Below are 22,500 nucleotides of genomic sequence, written 5' to 3'. Positions count from 1 at the left end.
GTGGTAGATAATAGTTATCGAATAATCTTAAATAAGGAGAATAAATGGTGTAAATAACAGCAATGATGTCATCTGGATCCACGTTGTTCCGCGGATGATAACCGGATGAGGGAAGAGTTACCAAGTCGCCTTACTTTTACTCATTTTTTTCTCTTCTAAGATCTTTAGAAAAATTAAAATATTTTTATTTAAGTAATCTCATAATGTACGTAATGCATTGAATATAAAAAAAATCCACGCACGAAGAAAGGGAAGGAGAGGGATAAGAGGGAGGGAAATGAGTACACGATAACTGGCGGGAGGGTATATAAACCCTGGGAGGCTCGCCACATCTCAGTACTTCTCTCACCCTCTCACTAGTCATAACGTTATTACTCTCACCGAGTAATGTCTTTGCCCTTGAGGGTAGGGCTATAGCAACAACTACCGTCCAGTGAAATGGTTGTTAATAGTTGACCGTTTTATTTAGTGCAACTAGTGAAGTAGCCAGTAGAGCTTTCTGGTGACTCAGGAAAAGTGTTACTATATTTTTTTCATCTTTACCTGGTGTCAGTGTTGTATACCAAAGAACGCATGTTTTATTTAAAATAAGTAGACAGCTTTGTCGCCGCAGTGTTTTGGTACAAGCTTTAATTACCGTACTAGTGTGTAGACGTGAAGAGTGGTAGACATGGTAGTGTCAACAGAAGAGTACCGACACAAGATATTCGGCGTCATTCCATCTCCAGATCACCAGCCAGTATTCTGTAAGTGACCGCCCCTCTCTTTGCTCTCTGCCCTTCTTCTCCGCTCTCTTTTCACCTGTCCTCTTCAATTTTATCTTCTCTCCTCTCCTCTTCTCCTTTCTCTTCTCTCCTCTCCTCTTCTCCTTTCTCTTCTCTCATCTCCTCTTCTCCTTTCTCTTCTCTTCTTCTTTTCTCTTCTCTTCTCCTTTCTCTTCTCTTCTCCTCTCCTCTTCTCTTTTTTCTCCCTTCTCTTCTCTTCTTCCCTCTCGTCTTCTCTCGTCTTCTCTCTTCTCTTTTCTTTTCTTTTCTTTTTTTTTCCTTTCTTTTCCTTTCCTTACCACTTCTCTCGTCTCCTCTCCTTTCTCCTCTCGTCTCCTCTTTCTAACATTACTTTAACATAGTTCTAATTATGAAGATGAATAAGGGTGAACTCAGTGGCACACATTTTTGAATTTCTTGTTTACGAGAATAGAATTTGAAGGTGCGGTTTTATTAATTTTCACCTGCTTAATTTATCTCGATAGAAAGTAGTTGGTTTGTAAAATTATTTTATGATTAGTCACATAACTAAATAAAATGCATGTATACTTGCTATTAGTTTGTAAATATATGCTATGTAGATGAAAACAAATATATGTATATAAAAACGATGGAGCAAATCATTAAATTCGATATTCACCTATATGTATGTGTGTGTGTGTGTGTATGTATGTATGTATGTATGTTTATACATTTATTATATATAATATACGGGTTGCATGTGTGTATATATCTTAATTATTGCTTCAGTATAAGTTCTAAGCTTGCGGAGTGACAGATTAGATGATGAACTCAATAGATGCTTGTGTTAAATCCGCGGCTTGTTAGCGCAAGTTGTAAATGAGATTAGGTATTAAAATAAATGAACAAATAACACGTACTCTATTGTCATACACTGGAAATTAACTGTTTTTCTTTTTCTTTTTTTCATTGTGCGTGCAAGTTCTTGATGAAGAGCGTTTTTTTATTAGGTATTAGCGTGAAGTGATGAATAGGTTAGAATTAACTCTTATGATCGTTATTACATACATGCAGAAATAACGTGAATTTGATATTTCTCGCTTGTAATTTTAGCTTCTAATTGGACGAGCGAGAAATCCAAATGCACGTCTTATCACTGGCGTTTGATATGAGTGGTGAAATGTTCCTTATGTATACAAGGGCTGTGATACTATTTTTTCTTGTCTCGTTGAAAGCCATTTCTAGTTAGGCTTCGCATAAAATTACCTTGAAACGCGAAGATACTACTACAAAATCGATCTGTATTGGTTATTGATCTAAGGTCATAGCAGATGCGTGTTTCTCCGAGTGTGCGAATCAAGCCCTGTTTAGTGTTATGTAATTTCTTGATTGTGAAGCATTGTGCGTACTGACCATATGGCGTATTCATCTAAAGGAACTGTTCTCTCCCGCAGGTGAAACAGACATGGCTGCAGCAACAGCGTCTCCAGAGCCTAAGGGCACGTTGACCCCCCCAGGCTCCTCCCCCCTGAGGGCGGAGTGTGACCCCACCCGTGACTCCTCCCACAACTCCACCCCCCTCTCGCCAGAGGCGCCCCCGACCCCAGACTCCGCCCACATGGCCAATGAGCCCACCAATCACAGCGCAGCTCGCCTCCAGCCCACCAGTGAAAGAGAAGAGAGCAACATCTTGACCAATCAAGAGCCTCTCTCAGGAGCCAAGAAGCGGAAGGCAGCGAAGGTTCACAAAGTCGAGGTAAGGGCACCGTTCTTCCTCCTCCTCTCCCCCCCTATTTCCGCCCCCCTCCCCCCACCAGTGCCGGCTCCTGGTCACTGCCGATGGACACTGGCGCAGTCTTCGGCGTAACGTCACGGCGCAGCGTTGAAGTTGCCGCCACGCCCCGCGCTGTGTCGGGAGCGCGAGTCCGAGCGTGCGTGATCAGTGTGCTGTAACTGGTGGTGGCGCGACCACGTGTAGTAGTAGCAGCAGTAGCATGAGGCTCTGCTTGTGTTTGTGTACTCAGATGGACTATTGTACTCATGGTGCTTCAACAATACTCGGATCTACTTCACCCTAGCTTCTCGCGAGTGATATCCATGTGTGTTAACATGGTAAGAATCAGTCATGCACTTAGTCGTTTTTATTTGTGTGCATTCATACTCGGCAGTGTGTGTGTGTGTGTTTAGACTTAGTGCAAACTCACAAGGAGTCGGCCAGTGCCTCCCGAGTCAGTGAAAGACAGTGCGGAGGCGGCGTCGTGAAAAGCCCGAGGCGAGTCGAGTGTGTGAGAGACTTGGCCTCACACCTCGGGCGACGCACACTGTGATGTTCCACTTTGCGCGATCCACTTTCCTCGTGTGTGATAGTAACTCCGCCGTCAGCACTTCCTTCCTTCGCCTTCCTTATGCCTCTGCTGGGGAATCCTGTGGGACATCCCGTCTTGGCGCGAGCGTAATGTCCGGTCTTTATAAATAAATAAGAGGGCGTCATCACACACGAGACTCTGGCTCACGCGCGTCGCCTCCCGTGCACTCTTTCTAGTCTTGGTGTTTCACGAAATCACGCTTTTTGCCTTTTAAAGATCACGCGACAGTAGTCACGAATGCTGGAAGTGAGGCTGGGCCTCGGTGAAGTGAATATCTTGTGATGAATTGGTTTTGTGGCAAGCGGTGTGATGTCGTGATGGTCAGCCAAGAAGTGAAGCACTATTCTAGATTTCATTATAGTATAATATAGTAAAATATAGTAGTACTACTATATTTTGTTATTATTATTACTACTTTTGCTATTTCTACTTCTACATCTACTATTACTATTTCTAATTAGTTGTTGCTACTAAGACTACTGTTACTTGTTACCAAATTGATAGCAGTACTTATAGTACTGTTTATTGTTGTTGTTATTATTATTATTATTATTATTATTATTATTATTATTATTATTTTAATTTTGCATAATTTTTTCGTTAGATTATTTCAAGTTTAGAATATTTTTAAAAACGGAATAGGACATGGTTTGCGAAGTGTGAGTTTTACTTAGATACAGTGGCGAATGTACCGAGGACAGGGTTATGGCATGAATGCGGGCATCAGCCACGCAGATCCTTGCCTTGCACTGCTAACCACATCCTCCACGCCCTTTTTCTCGGGCAGGATGGGCTTGGTCTACTGTGTACTGTGGATAAATGTGTAGAATGTATTCGTCAAGTGTTGCGAGTGCAAACAAGGGTTTTAGTGACTCGCGTGTGATTAGAGGAGACTTAGTGGATACGGAGAATACGGCCCATTAGACCGTCGCTCGCTGCAGTCGCTCCACTATAGCGAGGAAAGCCGCTGCGTGGGAGGGGGGGGGGGGGGGCAGCGGCGGCGAGGGTGACAGGTAGCGGCGGCGGGTCGCACCTGCCGTCTGGCGGCGTGCGGTGCGGCGGGGTCGGGGGTCATTTCGCTGGCCATTCCGTTAATCAAGTGTTGTTTCTCGTTGCAGACGGCGTGCGGGAGTGAGGGCGAGGGCGAGGCGGGCCTGACTGGAAACTTCTCGTGTCCAGTGTGCGAGGAGGTTCTCCCGGCCCAGCACGAATTCACACAGCACATCCGCAAGCACAACCACGTCATCGAGACCGACAACGGCACCAAAGTGTACTGCTGCGGCATCTGCAAGAAGCAGCTAAGCAGCAACAGCTCGCTGGACAGGCACATGCTGGTACATTCCGGCGAGCGGCCGTTCCGCTGCCACATCTGCGGCACGCACTTCACCACCAATGGGAACATGCACCGCCACATCCGGGGGCACTACCGCAACGGCGGTGGCGGCGGCGGAGGAGGCGCAGGCTCAGACACGGGCGACAGCGACTTGGCCTCGGAGGAGGAAACGTCGTCGCCCCGCAAGCGCCACCTGGAGGACGAGGAGAGCGTGGTGTCCGCCAAGGCCGTACGCCTCAACGCCAGCGAGGTGGAGGAGGAGGAGCTGACGTGCCCCGCCTGCGGAGTGGAGCAGCCTAGTCAACACGCCCTCGAGCAGCATGTGGAGAATATCCACCCAGAGTACCAAGTGGCGTGCACCACCTGTCAGGTGGGCTTCAAGAACTACCGGGCGCTGCACCTCCACAACTCCATGGTTCACCACACGTCCACAGCGTCGCCGCCGCAGGTGGACCTCACCCTCACAGACTTCTCGAGCCCTAAGTTCCCCCTGATTGCCAAGGAGATCTGCGAGCGGGACCGTGTGCACCAGCAGCCCGGAGAGGGGGTGGGGGTACACAGGTGCCAGTTGTGCCATATCACATTCCCGTGCGCCGAGTCGTGGCTCATGCACATGCGCGAGCACGCCGCCGCCTCCACGGGATCCGCCTCCTCCCTCAGGTGCCTCCGGTGCGACCTCAGCTTTTCCAACGTGGTCGAGCTGACGCACCACCACCAACGCCACCTGTGCGAGGAGCCGCAGCCGGGCAAGGAGGGCTTCCTCAGGGTGCTGGACCTACTCAAGCAGCAGGAGGCCGAGTCCGCCTCCGCCACCTCGATGGCAGCCTCTATCTTCGCCAGTGGACTGAGGCCGCCCTTGAGCATGCAGCCCCCCGGTCAGCACTCGCCCGCGCCGGCAGACTCAGCGAAGGCGTCTCCCGAGCACCCGTCCGCCGGCCGCATCGCCGCCACGACCACAACCACCGCCAGCAGCGTCGGGCCCCTGCTGTCCACGGCCCCGGGGCTCTCGCACGACGAGCAGTTCGCGCGAGGCTACCGCGAGATGAAGCTGAACGGCCAGTACCCGTGCAAGCTGTGCAAGGAGGTGTTCGCCAACCTGCGCAAACTTAAGTCACACAACCTGGTCCACATGGTGGCTCCCCCGTACCGGTGCAACCTGTGCACCTTCTTCAGCAACGACAAGAACACTCTGAAGGAACACATGAAGAGCCACAAGGGCGACACGCCCTACGAGTGCAACCTCTGCAACCTTGCCTTCACCACAAAGGCCAACTGCGAGCGCCACATCAAGAACATCCACGGGCGCCAGTCGCGGGACGAAGTCAAGGGCTGCATGTCGTACGTGCCGCAGGAGGAGGGCGCCAGCACCGACCGCTCCCTGGACACCGTGTGCCACATCTGCCACATCGACTGCAAGGCGCGGTCCGTGCTGCGCGACCACATCCGCTCCTCGCACCCCGAGGGCATGACCAAGCCTTTCTCGTGCAAGTTGTGCGGCGGCGCCTTCTCCTCCGAGAACGACGTGATGCGCCACGTGATCCAGCAGCACTCGGAGGCCGCCACGGGGCCCACCCTTGACAGCCTCGTGGTGAGCCAGGCCGCCCGCGACGACCACCAGGACCACCACGATCTCACGCCCGTCGAGTCGCTCCTCAGCTTCTCCAAGTTGCCTCTCACCGCAATGCCCCTCACTACCTCCCACCAACCGCCGCCGCCGGCGCTCCCTCTGCCCTTCTCGCACAACGCAGGAATTCCAACGCCCTTGGTTCCTGGCCGCACGCTTACGCCGTCCGTCACGCCCACACTCACGCCCGTGCCCAGCGTGCTCTCCGCCAGCGACGAGGACGCGCCTCTGGACCTCAGCATGAACTCCAAGAGAGAGCAGGAGGATGACAGGAAGGAGGAGGACGACGACGAGGAGATCGAGGTGAACGAAGTCAAGTGCGAGCAGGTTGAGCCCGAGGACCTGTCCAAGCCACGCAAGGAGGAGTGCAGGGAGCCCGACGAGGCCAAGAGCCCCGAACCGTCGTCAGAGTCCACGACCGAAGTGCTCAAAATCCCCAAGCCGCCCTTCTCCCTGGGCATGTACCCCCAGCACCTGCCGCTGTGCAGTCCCTTTAACCCCCACCAGTATTCCTTCCTCATGAACCCTTACAACGGCCTGCACCATCCCGTGCGCAATTTGGACCCCGCCTTCTTTGAAGAGTACCAGAAAGAGCTGAAGCGCGGCCTGCAGTTGACGTCCGGTGGCGGGCTTCTAAGCGGAGGCTTCCTGCAAAGTTCCCCTTCGTTCTCGCTGTCGGCGCTGGCGATGGTCGCCGCCCACCGCAACCCTCTCCGCATCCCCCGACCCGACATCCGATCCAGTGAAAGTAAATCCGAGGATTCGTCTACATCGGACAGTCAGTCCACGCCCATTTCCAAGCCCGGCGACGAGGATGTGATGCATTTCACAATTCGCAACTCCGTCCTCATGAAAAAGCCCAAACAGCGGCGGTACAGGACGGAGCGCCCGTGGAGATGCGACCTGTGCGACAAAGGCTTCACCCTCCGTTCCAACATGGAGCGGCACATGAAGCAGCAGCATCCCGACGTCTGGCAACACCGGCCGAGAGGGGTCAACACTCCCAGGTCAGAGACGGACACGCCCACGTCTGCCTCTGACACTCCACACACGATTTCAGAGACAGTGAGAGAGCAGCTCATCATCAAGATCGAAAAGGACGCAGCTGAAGACAGAGGCGAGGAGGTGGAGCAGAGAGAAGAGGAAGAGAGGGAGCTAGTCATTGATGATGGTCATGAAGTCGAGGAGGAGGAAGAGGAGGAGGAAGAGGAGGAAGAGGAGGAGGAAGAAGAAGAAGAAGAGGACGACGAGGACGAGGAAGAAGAGGAAGGTCAGGAGAGCAGCGGAGAGAAAAGTCGGGAAGACAGCAGTGCTGACCTCGCTAGCGTCCACACGTTGCTCTCAACGGCCTCCAGTCAGAGCTTCCCTTTTTTTGGCAGTGAGGGGGAGGAGGAAGTCCCTGGTGAAGATGACTCCACTTCCTCCAACACAATGTCAGAAGAAGCCAAGCGCAGTGCCTATTCTTCGGCACCACAAAAACAAAAATGCCCTTTCTGCCAGAGAAAGTTCCCATGGTCCAGTTCCCTTGTGCGACACATCCGCACTCACACAGGACAAAAGCCATACCTGTGCCCAGTGTGCCACTTTCCCTTTACCACCAAGTCCAACTGTGACCGCCACCTCCTGAGAAAGCATCCCGACTCCCCACACACTCTCGGCGGAGACCGTCCTTACCGCTGTTCCAAGTGTCCGGGTGCAGCTTTCACCAGCCTCGAGAGTCTCCGCAAGCACGAAGTGTTCAAGCACGAGAAGGCCAGCGACACGGCCATCTCGAGGGACGACGCTAGACCGTTTCGCTGCCACGTGTGTGAAGTACCGCTTGCAAGTCGCGAGGTGGCAGTTCAGCACGTCAAAGAAGCCCATCCAGAAAACTTTCAGAAAATTACCAGTATAGAGCCGGTCACAGCTGAGAACAACAACGACCCCCTTTCTCCAACGCCAGATTCAACTACCACAGAGAGGGTAAGTTCAGTGTCCTCTGAGCATCCTGATTGCTGAAATCACACAAAAGTGACATTGACTTGTCAGTATGTAGAATTACTGAACTGCACTATATGATGAATAGAAGTGCTGAAGAATTTTCTTCTTTTACAGGTGAGCTGTATGTTCTGCCTGAATCGATATTGGAGTCTTGCTGAATTAAAGCAGCACGTTACAACCCAGCATACAAACTCTTCACCTGTCTTATCCGCTGTTGAGCAAAAAGAGGGAAGTTTGTCCTCGCCAGCAATAAAGACTGAAATTAAAGAGGAGCGCAAAGATGAAACCGAAGGGTCCGACTTCATCTCCAACCTCCTTGGAACAAGACGAGCAGTTGTCGATCACTTGCTGACATCTAAATCGGCAGATGATGCAGCGAAGCTCTTGGGGGTGCGATAATGCATGCAGAACTTCCCCGTTAAGAGGGATTTCTGTCTTTACAATGAGGGTGTGTCTGTTCAAGAAAACTTTTCCAATACTTAGCTGAGTGCAATGTATGTCATAGCTTGTAGTTCATATTAATGGTTACTTATTCTATTATTTTCCATTCGTAATGCATTCACAGTTTGCCTTGAAATTTAAAAATTCGTGCCTTGACAACGTGCCCTAGACTCTTCTGTAATCTGTAAGTTAACGTTATGTATATAGTGTGTATATAATGATTCAGTGGTTTGATATATTTAGTTTAATATGATTTCATTCCTTTAGTCTGTGATGTCTTCAACTCCCAGTTGATTTTGTTACTCGTTATTGTTATTTGTTTGCTTGTACAGTACCTGCCAAAATATTGTCCAGTAGTTTTCTTTAGTTGCCAACATTCCAAACATTTTGTTCAAATACAAGGGGCCAAAATCAATTTCTTGTGCCTAACCTTTTCATTTGCCAGTTTAGCCAATACATACCAATGTTTAAAATATTTGGTAGAAGTGTATGCCAAGAATGATAGCATATCTACAATAGATCGAGACAATCTATATGGATCAGGGATCGAATAGTTTCTTTATCTTTATTTATACTTTAACGAGTCCTCATCTCCAAAGTATTAAGGCTAAATGCCAAAGTTATGGTTAGTGTGTGTAAATAATTAGTCCTAATAATTTATCTCGTAATCTGTAAGGTTGCATTCTCATTCCAAAGTTTGTATATTTATACTACCTTTAAGATTAATTTCTTTTGAAAGTTGTGTTCCTATTAGTTTATATTATCAACATTCCAAACTATACCTCAAAATATTCCTTGCTTCAGTTTAGTCAACAAAGTAAAGGAGACATTATTCGTGGACGTGAGAAGTTGTCAGAAAAATCAAATCTAATTTTCTCAACTCTGCACCACCAGTGTATGTTGTTTACGACACAGAGAACTCCAGGGTTGGTTAGTCCTCAGTGTGTATCCTAAGGTCACACTCCTCCTCTTAATATTTCTGACATTCCATTTGTACTTATCCAGTGAAGCTGTTTCCATGCAATCATTTCTGCATGTTTCCAAAGAAGTTTGATGTGTGTAGATAAGTGTTTGAATTTGAGTGATGTGTTTTTTCTATGAAAGGTAATATAATATGCGAATTCTATTCCAAGGTTGTTAGTAAAATTTTAAATGATCTCTCCAAACAAAATAATTTAATAAGCTATTGATTTATGGCATTATTATGCAAGTCATATATATAATAATGTTATTATATATATATATACATATATTTAAATGAATAATGTCACTAAACCAAAGGCATTCTATATACACTATGCTCTTTGATACTCTTGTCCCATACTGTTCAATCACCTTGTTCTGATGAGTGTTTTGTTTGTATGTTACAGCACCACTTTAAAAAGCTTTGGAATAAATAGTTGTGATTGAAACCACATTTCTTTTCAAACCTCTAAACACCATACAAAAGGAAGAATAAAACGATACATGAAATACTACGTCTCTCTTAAAAATGATAAATATCCAGGTACAGAAGATTTGTATAAAAATTAAATGTCCTTAAATCTAAACTAAACAATATTTCTTGGTATGCACCTTCTTTTCAGTGACCAAATTATACAATGATTAGATGAACACCTTCTGAACATTAAAAGTTATAATGGTGAGCAAAATATCAGCAACTGATATGGAAAAAAAAAAAAAAAAAAAAAAAAATTTGAGTTGATAAATGTTACTGAACTCGAATCAATCCTGACTAGAAAAAAAATCAATAAGCACTGCACTTGACTGCTTTTTTGCCTGGTTTCCATCAGAATATTAATTAAACAAAATACAAAAAAAAAAAAAAAAAAAAAAAAATACGAGGACATGTTCACAGGTACAATATCCACACTAAAAAGTAAGTTTAATCAATTACTTCCTTTGATTACAAATATCCTTTTATACTATACTTAGCTACTAGTGGTACTTAAGAAGTGCATGTGTCTAAAAAGGAGAAAGTATACCTGCAGATGCTAATATGTAAAATTTAAAATATAATATCACCATCACCAGTACAAGCATTATGCAAATATTGCAACTCAGTTTTACCAAAATTCATTACTGAATCAAAAGGAGCATAGGGAAGGCAGGCTTTTCTAATCAGTATTGTACTGATTTTCCATGGATTAACACCATTTAACATTCACCATATGAAAGCTCCACATATATATAACAAATTTCCAAGGAATACTGACTGGTATTCAAAATTTCTTAATAATTATGAAGCTCTCATACAAAATGCCTAAAAGACTCCGATATGTAATCAGCATAAAAGTGAACCAGCTAAGCATCCAATAGTATCATTCCTTATAAAAATAAAAAAAGAGAAAAAAAGAAAAAAGAAAAAAAAAAGGAAAGGGGGGAAAAAAATGGGGGGATGCATGACTTTCAAACTGCAAATATTTTCTATTTTCTCTCCTTTTTCTTTATTCCACACTTTTCCTCTCTTTTAGCTATCACTTTTCATATGATTACCTTTATTCCTTTTATTTTTCTTGACACATTTTTATTATTTTGGGGTCATTGCAGCAGAATAATGCCTTTAAGATCTACATGCCAAAGATTCTTGTGCTGTAGATGTAGATCCAGCTGCTCAGATCCCAAAATTAAAGGGTGGTCATGTGAACGAGGAGATCCAGCCCGCTTGGGTCATGAAAGTGGTTATCATGCGTTGAGAGTGAGAGTCTAGGCCTTGGGGAGTGCATACACCCCCTCGTGTAGTTGATCCAACACCTGCCTGACGCTTGTCACCTTCGTCCTGCAAACAAATAATAAAGTTTGTACTTTTTTTTTTTTTTTAACCAGAATTTACCCTATTCTAGTTCAAGAACCTTGTGGGAAAATAAAATAAAAGAAAAATACAAGGATTAACAAGAAAATGTATATATTTTTTTTAATACAATCCATATCACAAATAACTTCCCTAATTTTAGTCTGACAAAATCAGAATATGCAAGTCAGTATTTTTAATGTAATCAAATCAGCAATCCTAATGCAAGGCCCTTGTACACATTGCATACAAACTTGGGTTTTTAGTATAAAACACGTAAAATATCTATAAAATAAAATCATGCTTAAATAGCATTCTCTGCTTTGCTTACCTTAAGTAAAACAGCTTTGTAAGCAATGTACTGTGATGGCTTGATATTTGAGGAGGCACACAACTGAAAATCATACACCTGTATCAGTAATTGTATCATGTAGGGAAAAATGACTTTTCAGCCACAAACCTGTGAAGACAAGAGATGTAAAGGAATCTGAAATCTGTATGATCAAAAAAACTCCCCTTAAATCAAATGTTTACAAGTCATGTCTTATTTTCTAGTAAGAGCACCTGACTATCCATACTACAGTTAAGCAAAACAATAAAAAACATGTGTAATCAAAGTGTTTCCATGAACTAATAGAAAGAAATGACAAATGACAATGATGATTATCCTGTAACATTTTCATGAACTTGAATCTTAACTAAAAAAAAATCAATAAACTTAATTTAGTGTTTAACCCAAAGCCGATGGGCATAGTATGTACACACATGCCATGCCCACTGTAAGTTTACTTTATTTATTAATTGTTTTACACATAGATGGCTACACTTATACTAAGTCACCAATGAGCCAATTACGGGTACTGCCTGTCTTGCCCATTTACCCTTTTCCTTGATTTCCAAAAATATTTTGTTATCTTATTTTGATGTTACTAATGTTTGTAACATCATAGTAATTATAATTTCTATAAAAAAAAATAATACCATCAATATTCATGGCATTGGTCAAAATAAATGGTTTTCCCCCGAATTTAAGGAATGGTGAAATTAGGTAAGGTCACAAGGTCTATTAACTGATTCCTTAGTGGCTAAGCACTAGCAGAGCCATGTATGTGCAGAGAAATTTCACCAAAAAATGCATTTTCCCCCCAAAAAATTATTCATGGTGGCTTGTGGTTAACAATGGTCAAGAGAAATACTTGTAAATTGTGCAAATTTTAGATGCTCAAATTATGAAGGAAGGAAAAATCTGAACACCAAAAGTTATAACCCATCTTCAATGGGAAAATGCAGTGTTCACTGTAGTACTGTTTTGTGAAATGTTTCTGCACACAGAAAACAAGAAAAGGGTAAACAGGTGAGATATGTAGTACTCATAACTGCCTCATTGGTGACTTAGTACTTGTGGAGCCATCTATGTGTAAAGACAGTTAATAAATTAAACTCACTGTGGGCATGGTGTGAATGTACATGCCAACCCTGTGGCATCAGATTAACTAAGAATTTATTTTACATATATTATATATTTAACCTATAAGTATTTCAGAATGAAAATTTATAGACATGGACACCAATTGACTTCTCTTTATAATTTACCAATTAATTGTTAATGATAATTATTATTCAGAGAACTTGAGTGAATCATGCATGCTAGCTACTGCTAATTATGGTTATGGACAGGTCTCTTTGTGGGTAAGAATGCTTAGGAAAGAACTACAATTATAAATCTATCTAACTATTACTGTGCAAGAAATGACATTACTTATTTTACAGTATTAGCACTGGAATAAGGTCAGAAACAGAGGAGGTTCTCTATATATTCATATTCTGACAGAAATGACATATTAACTCTAATCAATAAAATACTGAAAAGCATAAAATATATACAAATGCCTTTGTTTAGTATCACAGGACAAATGCAATCCAGAGAAAAGACACTCAAAGAAAAATCAAGTAGTACATGTCTAATGCACAATAAGAAAATATTAGTATTACACAAGCAACTCATGATCATATCTAACATCTATTACAAAAAAAAAAATCAATATCTAAAATATATTGATTATTGGTGTTGATGATGAAATCATCGTGTCATTGTGATGATAATGATGAAAATCCCCATCACCACAATCACAATCAGAACAAAAACTGCTCATTTTCCTACCTTTCTTTCCTTCTGGGACAAAAGATGGTAGCCTGGTAACATGGATATTGCAATGGGGTCATCATTCCCCCCTTGAGTCCCCCCCTGTTGTGCTTGCTGCGTGTTGCTCCCGTTCCCCCAGCTGGAGATGTCGTTGCTGTTCCCGCTGCTGCCGCTCAAGCTCCCGCTGAGCCATCTTCCACCGCCAGTATCGAGAGGCGTGAATTTTTTTTCTGCTAAACATTTCGGACTTCTTGCGTCGTTTCTGCACAGGTACAGAGAGGAAAGGGAAATTGCTGTTTGAGTTAAAGAGATTAGATCATCAGCTAAGACTCTTTAGTATGCCAATTATTGTCTAAATATTCATACAATATAAGACAATGATTTGTCAGTTTTTAACTTAACAGGGCATTCCTGCCACATACACACATAGCACACACTAATCTCAAACACTACCTTCACTTCCTTGTCTAGAGCTCTATAAAGGAGAACAAACAACCGTCATATCCAGACATCTTTCCTTTAAAGCCTTAAATAGCTACAACACCAAACTGGCTTGATATTTAACCAGGTAATGAATAGATAATTTACTGAGCAAAATATTGATTAAAAGTAAAAGAAGATATTATAAGGGTACTGCATTTCTTCTCTTTTTCTCTTGTTTTGGGGGACATTGCATGACTAATTTAAGGGACAGTATGTAAAACTCCTATAAATAAGATATTATCTAGGACTAACTGACTAATTTGTGTAAATATTTGATAATGTATTTTAAAATACTTCTACATTTACAGCAAGTGCTATTAAACATAAAACCCAATCATTTACTGCAAGTACACTATTATTACTTGGAAATATCCCAATTCCACTTAATACTAACACTTACAAATGGAACTTCCATGGTAGCTTCAAGTCATTTGAAAAAGCAAGTTCTAAGATCTAAAAGAAAGATGTACATCTATGGCTCCACAAGCAATACTCTGTGAAAAACATACATTCTACAGCTCTCGTTAGACTGCACAAGCACACTTCACATTCAGTCTTTAACTACCTAGTGATCTTTCAAACTTCTAATTTTCACATCTTATTTATGGAATGAATAGCAAAAAACCTGCAAGTAAATAAATCAAGTAAGCACAACAGCATTCCAACCCAGATTAGGGATTTATCTTCTGGTCAAATCAAAACAAGATTTTGTTTACATTGTGGATTTTTTCTGTTATCTCACCAATGTGGTTTCCCTTCCTGCATACAAAAAGTCCAATGTCTAACAATGCTTGATGATGTAAGCTGTGATGGGTGACAACCACAGATTTTTTTCTCATCACTTTGATTCCTGCCTGAGACACACCAAAAAAAAAAAAAAAAAGGACCAATATTCACTACAGTACAGACTTCACTGCAAACACTAGCCACATCTATCCTGTAGTCACATTCAGGAAAATCACAATCCATGTCAGATTAAAGCCTTCTATATTTTAAAATCAACCTCTTCTAGCATAACACTTTCTGTTCATCATGAAGAAGGCTTCACCATATATATAAACTTCAGACCTTCAGCATTATCTTCTTTCTTTCCCCAATAATCTGCTAAACATATCTCAAAAAGTCATGCTCATCCAAAAAATAGTAGCCTTGAGCAATACAGGGAACAGTAACAGTGGCAGACAAACCTATCTTTGATCCCTTTTTCTATTTCTAGCCAAAATATCTGTTTATAAATCATGCTTCAAGCTGCAATTCATGCTGCAAAAACTAAGTGTTACTAAGTGTACAGCTGAAACTTCCTGAAGCAGATGTATAATAGTGCTGCAATGTTATTGGATATACTTTCGACACCTAAATGCACAAGGACTGCAACCTACCTCCTGTTATTGTTTGGTCTTTTCAGCGTATCCTGAACCTTTAACCTATTGTGTGAGGATGTCATAATGCACTTGCCATGTCCATTGTAATGTTAAGTTTAGTCTTCATACAAAGATGGCTCCACAAATACTTAGTTGGAAAGAAGTTACTTGGCAAACCTGTCTCACCTGTTTACCCTTTCCCTTGGTTTTCAGAGATATTTTCTTTATTTTTTATTGTAACTAGTATTTTAATACCATTATAATAATCATAATAATAATAATAACAATTGATATCAATAGCATTAGAAAGAGAAAAAAAAATCAATGAAGGGGAAATCCTACTAATTGAATCCTTGGTGGCTGAGCACTTATGGAGCCATCTGTGTGCAAGAAAATTCACAAAAAATACAGTAAATAGTACAAGTATCTATAGCCAATGTTTAACCAATTACAACTTGTCTATTATGTTCACAGATATTTTGGGGAGTAAACAGGGTGAATCAGACCCCCTTTTGTCAACCAGATATCCAAAGTCTTCTTCCAGTGGTCTGTTCATAGACACAATCCTATAATCCCTCATAAATTCTGGACAATGCTCCCAGCATTGTACAAATAAAAAGCATTTTAAAAAATAATAATTAATTACTACTACTACTGATGATAATAATAAAATAATACAATGATAATTATAATAAAATAAACAAATACATGAGGAATAGCATGCCAAAGATGGATAGAGAATGTGGTCAAAATGAACAATGAAACCAAATACATATAGCATAAAAACAGAGTTGGGCATCTGTTACATACATATACATAAAAATAATGCATACAAAGAATGCTCCATGTCATAAACTAAAACATATTCATTCAACCTTTCTCTTACTTGAAAATTACTCAAGAACCAGAAACAAGAATGATGCAGATTGAAGGAGGATGAGGAGGATGAGGATGAGGAGACAGAAGAAGCAGAAGAAGCAGAAGAAGATGCAGAAGAAGAAAAGCAGATGATGATGATCAAATGCACCAAGCAAAAAAAAACAAAAAAAACAATGAAAAAAAAAAAAGTATATAAAAATTGTACATTTCAAATGCATTAAATAAAAATCCTTAGACAGAGAAAATAAGAAAAATAAATAAATAAATAAATAAATAAATAAACTAATCAATATTCTTTTCATCATCAAAAATAAAATGCTATAAATAAATATAAAATGCATATTTTCTTTTCAGTTCTTGTTGCGGGGTACATGTCCTGTCCACTGTAGATGAATTTTGCTTACACACAGATGGCTCCACAAGTGCTAAGTCAATTAGTAGTTGTGAGGGCTCATCAGATTCCCCTATTTCTGGAATTTTCAGGATTTTTGTTTTCCTAGTACTATTAATAGCAATAATGTTACTATCTTTACTGACATTATGATTATTCAAATAATAGCAATAAACAACAGAAAAGAATCTTCCCAAAATCATAGAAAAAGGTAAACAGGTGAGATACTTAGGACTAGTAATCAACTTCTTAGTGACTAAGCTCTTGTGGAGCCTTCTATATTTAAACAGAATCAATGAACTAAATCACAATAGACATACCATGCATGTAAATGTTAAATTACCAACACATGCACATAGAAATGTACAAACACTACATTTTCATGGATCTCATTGACTCTTACTCCAATCTAAAATACCGGTGAACATCAACAAACTAATCAAAAACCCCACACAAACTAGAGAGATTAAAAATAGGGAAGACCTCTGCAAGAAACCACAATTTTTGGAATCAGTCTTCTACAGACATCCCAGCTTATGCTTAGCTACACTGAGACACACAAATAAATAAACAGCAGTCACAAAAAAATATATAAAAAAACAAGTCAAATAAAATTAAAAGTAAATATCCACATAACCCTCATGACCATATATTTTGACATCCAAGTTTACTCGCACAAGAATATGTTACAAAGGAACTTGTTAACTAGAAAGAGTATCATGATTTGATGTTAAAAATTGCCTGTTTCTAATCCTATCTTATTTACACAAAGACAGCAATATATATTTTAACTTCTCAACATCCAAAATATCATAAGTCATAAACATAGAAAACAATTTTTACTTATGATATTAACTCGTCTCATTCTTCTGAAAGTGATATCTTCAAATATAAAAATACAGTTTTCTTTCAAATGCTAAAATATATAGTCATCTTATAATCTATTCCCTTCAATATGAAGATCCATTTGCTCTGCATTTACTATCTGACAGAGGAGCTATGCAGAGTAACTGGCATTTTGTTTTATTCCTTGGGTATAGATGGCATGACAAACATGTCATGTCCACAGTAATTTTAGTTATTAATTGTGTTTACATATAGATGGCTCTAAAAGTACTTAGTCAGTGAGTTAATAATTAGTCCTACCTCTCTCACCTTTCCTTATTTAAAAAAAAATCTTATTGCTTTAAGTATTTCACTATGATGATGATGATGATAATAATAATAATAATAATAATAATAATAATAATAATAACAGTATCAATATCAATAGCACAAGAAAGACAAATCTTCCCAAAAACTCTAGGAATGGGCAAACAGGTGAGGTCATGTAGGGTCTGTTAACCCAATGCTGTCAGGGGATAGAATGTACAGACATGACATTCTCAATGAGTTTAGTTTATTGCTTGTATTACACAGATGTCTACGGAAGTATTTGGGCACCAATGAATCAATCACTAAGTCCGACCTATCTGAACCTGTCCACTTTTTAATCTGATTTTCAGATTTTTCTTCTTTTTTTTTATTGCTATTAGTATTGTAAATAATATTGTAATAATGACAATGTAAATAATAATAATAACAAACATCTATAATAATAGCATTACAGAAAAAAAAATATATCCAAAAACTCAAGGGAGGGTAAAATCTGGTGAGGGGACAAAGATTACTAATCAACTCCCTAGCTGTGCACTTGTGGAACCATCTCCTTGTAGATCCATTCCACAAAACAATACTACAGTGAACATCACATTTTCCCAGCGAATTGGGTTAACTGACTCGTAAGTGGAACTATCTGTGCGCAACAAAATTCACAAAAATCTAGCAAATTGTACCCCCAGCCAATGGGGTGGCTGAGGACCTGAATTTTTTAACAACCAAAAATCTTAAGTGGTGATGATGTGTGTTCTTGCCCATGAAAATAGTTCTTATTTGCAAAGGCCCCAAAGCCTACCCTTGCTGACTGAAGTGGATAGTCCTTATAGCCTGATCATTAGTTTTAAAACATGGCACACAGACTCTACTTACATCATAAGCTGGGGAGCCATCCTCATGGTGCCTCATGCCACCTCTCTTGCTCTTCTGTCTATCTCTCTTTAGGAATCTTCCATCTACCCACAAATGGAAGTTGTGTGCGCACGTGCTCATGCTTACTTACATGCATGCATGGTCATCATCTGAATATGTGAATGCATACATGCATACACTTGTTTATGAAACAATGACTATGAGTCTGTGTATTTGTTATATTGTAATATCTGTCTTTATATATAATGACCATGGTGCAACATATTAAAATTAATAAAAAGCTATAGCACATTAGTTATTCCTAATGAACAAAATTTGAAAAAAACAAACAAAAACAAAACATAACTACCATGAAACAAACTTTTTCAACTTGACTCATTTACAGAGAGTGGGGGGAGAAGGGGAGCGAGGAAAGGAAAAAGAGGTGGGAGGAAAGGAAGAAGAGAGAGGAAGGACAGGAAGGAAGGAGAAGACATGGAAGGGAGGAAGAGGAAGGAAGGCGAAAGGAAAATGAGAGAGGGAGTAAGAAAGAGAAGAAAGGAAGGAAGGAAGGAAGGAAGGAGGAGAGAGAGAGGGGGAGGGAAGGAGAAAGAAAGAAAAGAGAGAGAGAGAGAGAGGGGGGGAGAGAAAGAGAGGAGGAGAAGAGGAGAGAGGGAGAGAAGGGGAGAGAGGGAGAGAAGGGGAGAGAGGGGGAGGGGGGGAGGGGGGGGAGGGGGGAGGGAGGGAGGGAGGGAGGGAGGGAGGGAGGGAAGGAGGGAGAGAGAGAGAGAGAGAGAGAGAGAGAGAGAGAGAGAGAGAGAGAGAGAGAGAGAGAGAGAGAGAGAGAGAGAGAGGGAGGGAGAGAGGCAGAGAGTGGGGGGGGAGGGGGAGAGAGGGAGAGAGAGGAGGGGAAGGGAGGGAGAGAGAAAGAGAGAGGGGGGGGGGGAGGGGGAGAGAGGGAGAGAGAGGAGGGGAAGGGAGGGAGAGAGAAAGAGAGAGGGAGAGAGGCAGAGAGGGGGAAAGGGGGGAGGGAGGGAGGGAGGGAGGGAGGGGAGGGAGGGAGGGAGGGAGGGAGAGGGAGAGGGAGAGGGAGAGGGGGAGAGGGAGAGAGAGAGAGAGAGAGAGAGAGAGAGAGAGAGAGAGAGAGAGAGAGAGAGAGAGAGAGAGAGAGAGAGAGGGGGAGAGGGGGAGAGGGGAGGAGAGGGAGAGAGAGAGAGAGAGAGAGAGAGAGAGAGAGAGAGAGAGAGAGAGAGAGAGAGAGAGAGAGAGAGAGAGAGAGAGAGAGAGAGAGAGAGAGAGAGAGAGAGAGAGAGAGAGAGAGAGAGAGAGAGAGAGAGAGAGAGAGAGAGAGAGAGAGAGAGAAGAGAGAGAGAGAGAGAGAGAGAGAGAGAGAGAGAGAGAGAGAGAGAGAGAGAGAGAGAGAGAGAGAGAGAGAGAGAGAGAGAGAGAGAAAAAGATTAGCTTGCATGTGTGAATATAACATCCTTCACCTCAATGCCAGCCTTTCCTGAGGGCACTGCCACAACTGCAAGCTGATATTAATGCCTGGCCCCTTATCATGCTTAATCCCACCATCAGCTGCCTATCTTTCCCACAAAAACAAATATCCTTAAGAAGTTGCTGACAGCTATTCCTCCCTCCCACCCTATTAGCTTTTCCCCATCACTCCCTACTTTGGCTACCTCCCCCCCCCACCTCTGTATGGTTCCAACAACATTAGTTCTACAGCTAAAGCTATAGCCTGTCTAAGTCAGCTATAGCCTGTCTAAGTCAGCCAAAGCTTTGTTTTTCTTTATTTTCTTTTTCTAACAATAATTTGCCTGCCTAGCATCATAGCCCTCCCTTCTAATTTTATCTTGTGAGGGTGACCATGATAACATATTCACCACACTGGGAAATCAGATCTCATAACACCTGAGCAACTGTGTATGAAGTTGTGTAGGGATAATTCAGTGATCATAATCTTTTCTTTCTGTGGACCCACGTCTCCATGGTCTTCATTCACAAAACTGAAAAAATATTTCAGACAACTTTGTAAGATTGGAGCTCTGCATATGGAGCTCTGCATATAGATGCACAGCACAACTCTCCCATTCTGACTAGTGCACTGTGACTAACATAGTCTAAGCCACAACCTAACCAAACCCCTCTGACATCTGTCATCTGACCAAAAACTTGCCTGTCATGCATGGCTTGAAAATTGTTTGGAAAGGTTCAATTCCAATACAGTAGCAAGACATTCATATTACTTCCCTACACCTCTTGGTGTAAAGCACCCTAGTTATGCCCTATTATTGTCAAGATTAATTCAAATCCCTGCCACTTCAATGTGTCTTTACTTCAAAGCATAAATATTTGCCTAGTTAGCTTGACAAAATAGAAAAGTTGATCACTTTTATTAACCTTTCTTTCCAATTATACTACTGAAATTTCTACCCCACTTCAGATCCTGATGACTGTTTGACAGTGATATTTTAACCTGTTCTAATTTCATTACTTTTGTCCTTGCCATGACATTTTTTCTTTTAAGAATGCATTTCCAATCTTAAGTTGCTTAGATATTGGTTAATAGAAGTAACTTATGAATGGAGGTATGATAATATAACTAATGTTATATGAAAATGATGAATCCGCATATTCACAATAAAAATAACTGGTTCCATTTTAAAAACTTTCATTTCCTACATATTCCACCATAATAAAGCTTTCCTAACAATCAGGAAACAACACTATTCAGTCTTACAGGGACCGTCTCTCAAAATGATGGTGGCAGGCTGAAAAGGGGGGGGGGGTAAATTTGTTTCATATCAATAAAATCCAAACAGTCTTACCGATTTTCTTCAAAATTGGGTATTTTGTTCATTTTAGCATTCTACACTTTTGGTATAAAATTTGTGGAAATTTCCAGATGCCCCCCCCAATAAACTTTTTGCAAAGAGATTAACGTGAGCTTTTTAAAAAATTTGCCTTAGTTTCCTCCCCCCCCAAAAATAATAATAATAATAATAATAATAATAAATAAATAAAACAAGAAAAAAAAAAAAAAAAAAAGATTGCCAAAGAAAAACAGGACTGAAATTTTTAAAAAGCTCACGTCAATCTAATTTTTTTTCATTGCAAAGTATGCAGCAGTGAGGGCCAAAAGCGGTACACAAGAGAAGTATGTAGTATAAAGTTTATTGAGGGGGGCAAATTTACCCCCTTTCACCCCTCTACCCCTTTTTAGCCTGCCACCACCATTTTGAGGGACGGTCCCCTTAAGTACTTTTTGCCACTCCCATTAAATAACTCAACTTCTTTTTGCATATTTCTTGAATCTAATTATCTTTCAAAAAAAATCCTCTGAACTGACCCATTGGGTATATATGCAGCAGATATCAAAATGCCTAAAAACAGGTACCTCTTCTTATAGTGAATGAGCACACACAATTTTTTTTCCCTTTCACATTAACACCTTTTATCAGTGCTTCCCAGGAATGTTGACACTGTATGTTTCGACACATATTTCAACTCCATGGACCTAAATTGTCCTAACACCATTCCACCCTAAGACTTTTTCTCAGCCTACCCCCTTAGTATACAACAACTCAGCAGTCTTGCGTCAGCCATCACATGATTCCTCCTCCAGGTGCCATACCCTAACATGCACTGATAACCTAACATGCACTACCTTCTATATGAAGCTTCAAGGTGGAGAGTGGCAATCTCTTTCCCCAAAGGGTAAGCTAAGTTCATAAAAGATTTGGGATTCTAGATTAAAGAGACTGTCCACTAAATTTGTGGATAATTCTAGGTTACCCCAAGCCATCTCTTAGCTTCATCACCAATACAATCCTTGATGCAACAGCCACAACTATATTTCCCATGGCTCTATTTTTTTAAGCAAATGACTTCCATGCACCCCCTTGTGTAGCTCTGTGCAGTATCAGGAACTCATGTTGTGATTAATATAAAGTTAATATAAAGATTTAACCTC

At 41.6% G+C, this 22,500-nt stretch overlaps 2 protein-coding genes across 5 annotated transcripts in view; one reads left to right on the top strand and one right to left on the bottom strand.

Annotated features, from left to right (window-relative positions):
• LOC125031165 (ras-responsive element-binding protein 1-like) overlaps window positions 1-9,881 on the top strand; it is a 212,849-nt gene extending 202,968 nt beyond the window's left edge. For 2 of the 4 annotated variants that reach the window (XM_047621729.1, XM_047621732.1), the window contains exons 4-6: window positions 2,180-2,481; window positions 4,210-8,010; window positions 8,143-9,881. In XM_047621729.1, coding sequence (XP_047477685.1) covers window positions 2,180-2,481; window positions 4,210-8,010; window positions 8,143-8,427 — 4,388 coding nt within the window. In that variant the 3' untranslated portion in view covers window positions 8,428-9,881. Of the gene's footprint in view, window positions 1-350; window positions 747-2,179; window positions 2,482-2,584; window positions 2,838-4,209; window positions 8,011-8,142 lie in introns of those variants that run through there. The other 2 variants (XM_047621730.1, XM_047621731.1) reach the window with 2 other exon arrangements.
• Window positions 9,882-9,937: 56 nt separating this feature from the next.
• Window positions 9,938-22,500, bottom strand: part of LOC125030953 (transcriptional adapter 2B-like) — a 32,638-nt gene continuing 20,075 nt past the window's right edge. The window contains exons 13-15 of the mRNA XM_047621372.1: window positions 13,422-13,696; window positions 11,592-11,654; window positions 9,938-11,248 (exon numbers count right to left, since the gene is read on the bottom strand). Of these exons, the coding sequence (XP_047477328.1) occupies window positions 13,483-13,696 (214 nt within the window). The 3' untranslated portion in view covers window positions 9,938-11,248; window positions 11,592-11,654; window positions 13,422-13,482. The remainder of the gene's footprint in view (window positions 11,249-11,591; window positions 11,655-13,421; window positions 13,697-22,500) is intronic.

This window comes from Penaeus chinensis, chromosome 12 (assembly GCF_019202785.1).
Source record: "Penaeus chinensis breed Huanghai No. 1 chromosome 12, ASM1920278v2, whole genome shotgun sequence".
In the NCBI taxonomy this organism is placed as follows: domain Eukaryota; kingdom Metazoa; phylum Arthropoda; class Malacostraca; order Decapoda; family Penaeidae; genus Penaeus; species Penaeus chinensis.
The sequence above is the reverse complement of the archived record's forward strand: the minus strand, read 5'-3'. Positions and strand labels throughout refer to the sequence as shown.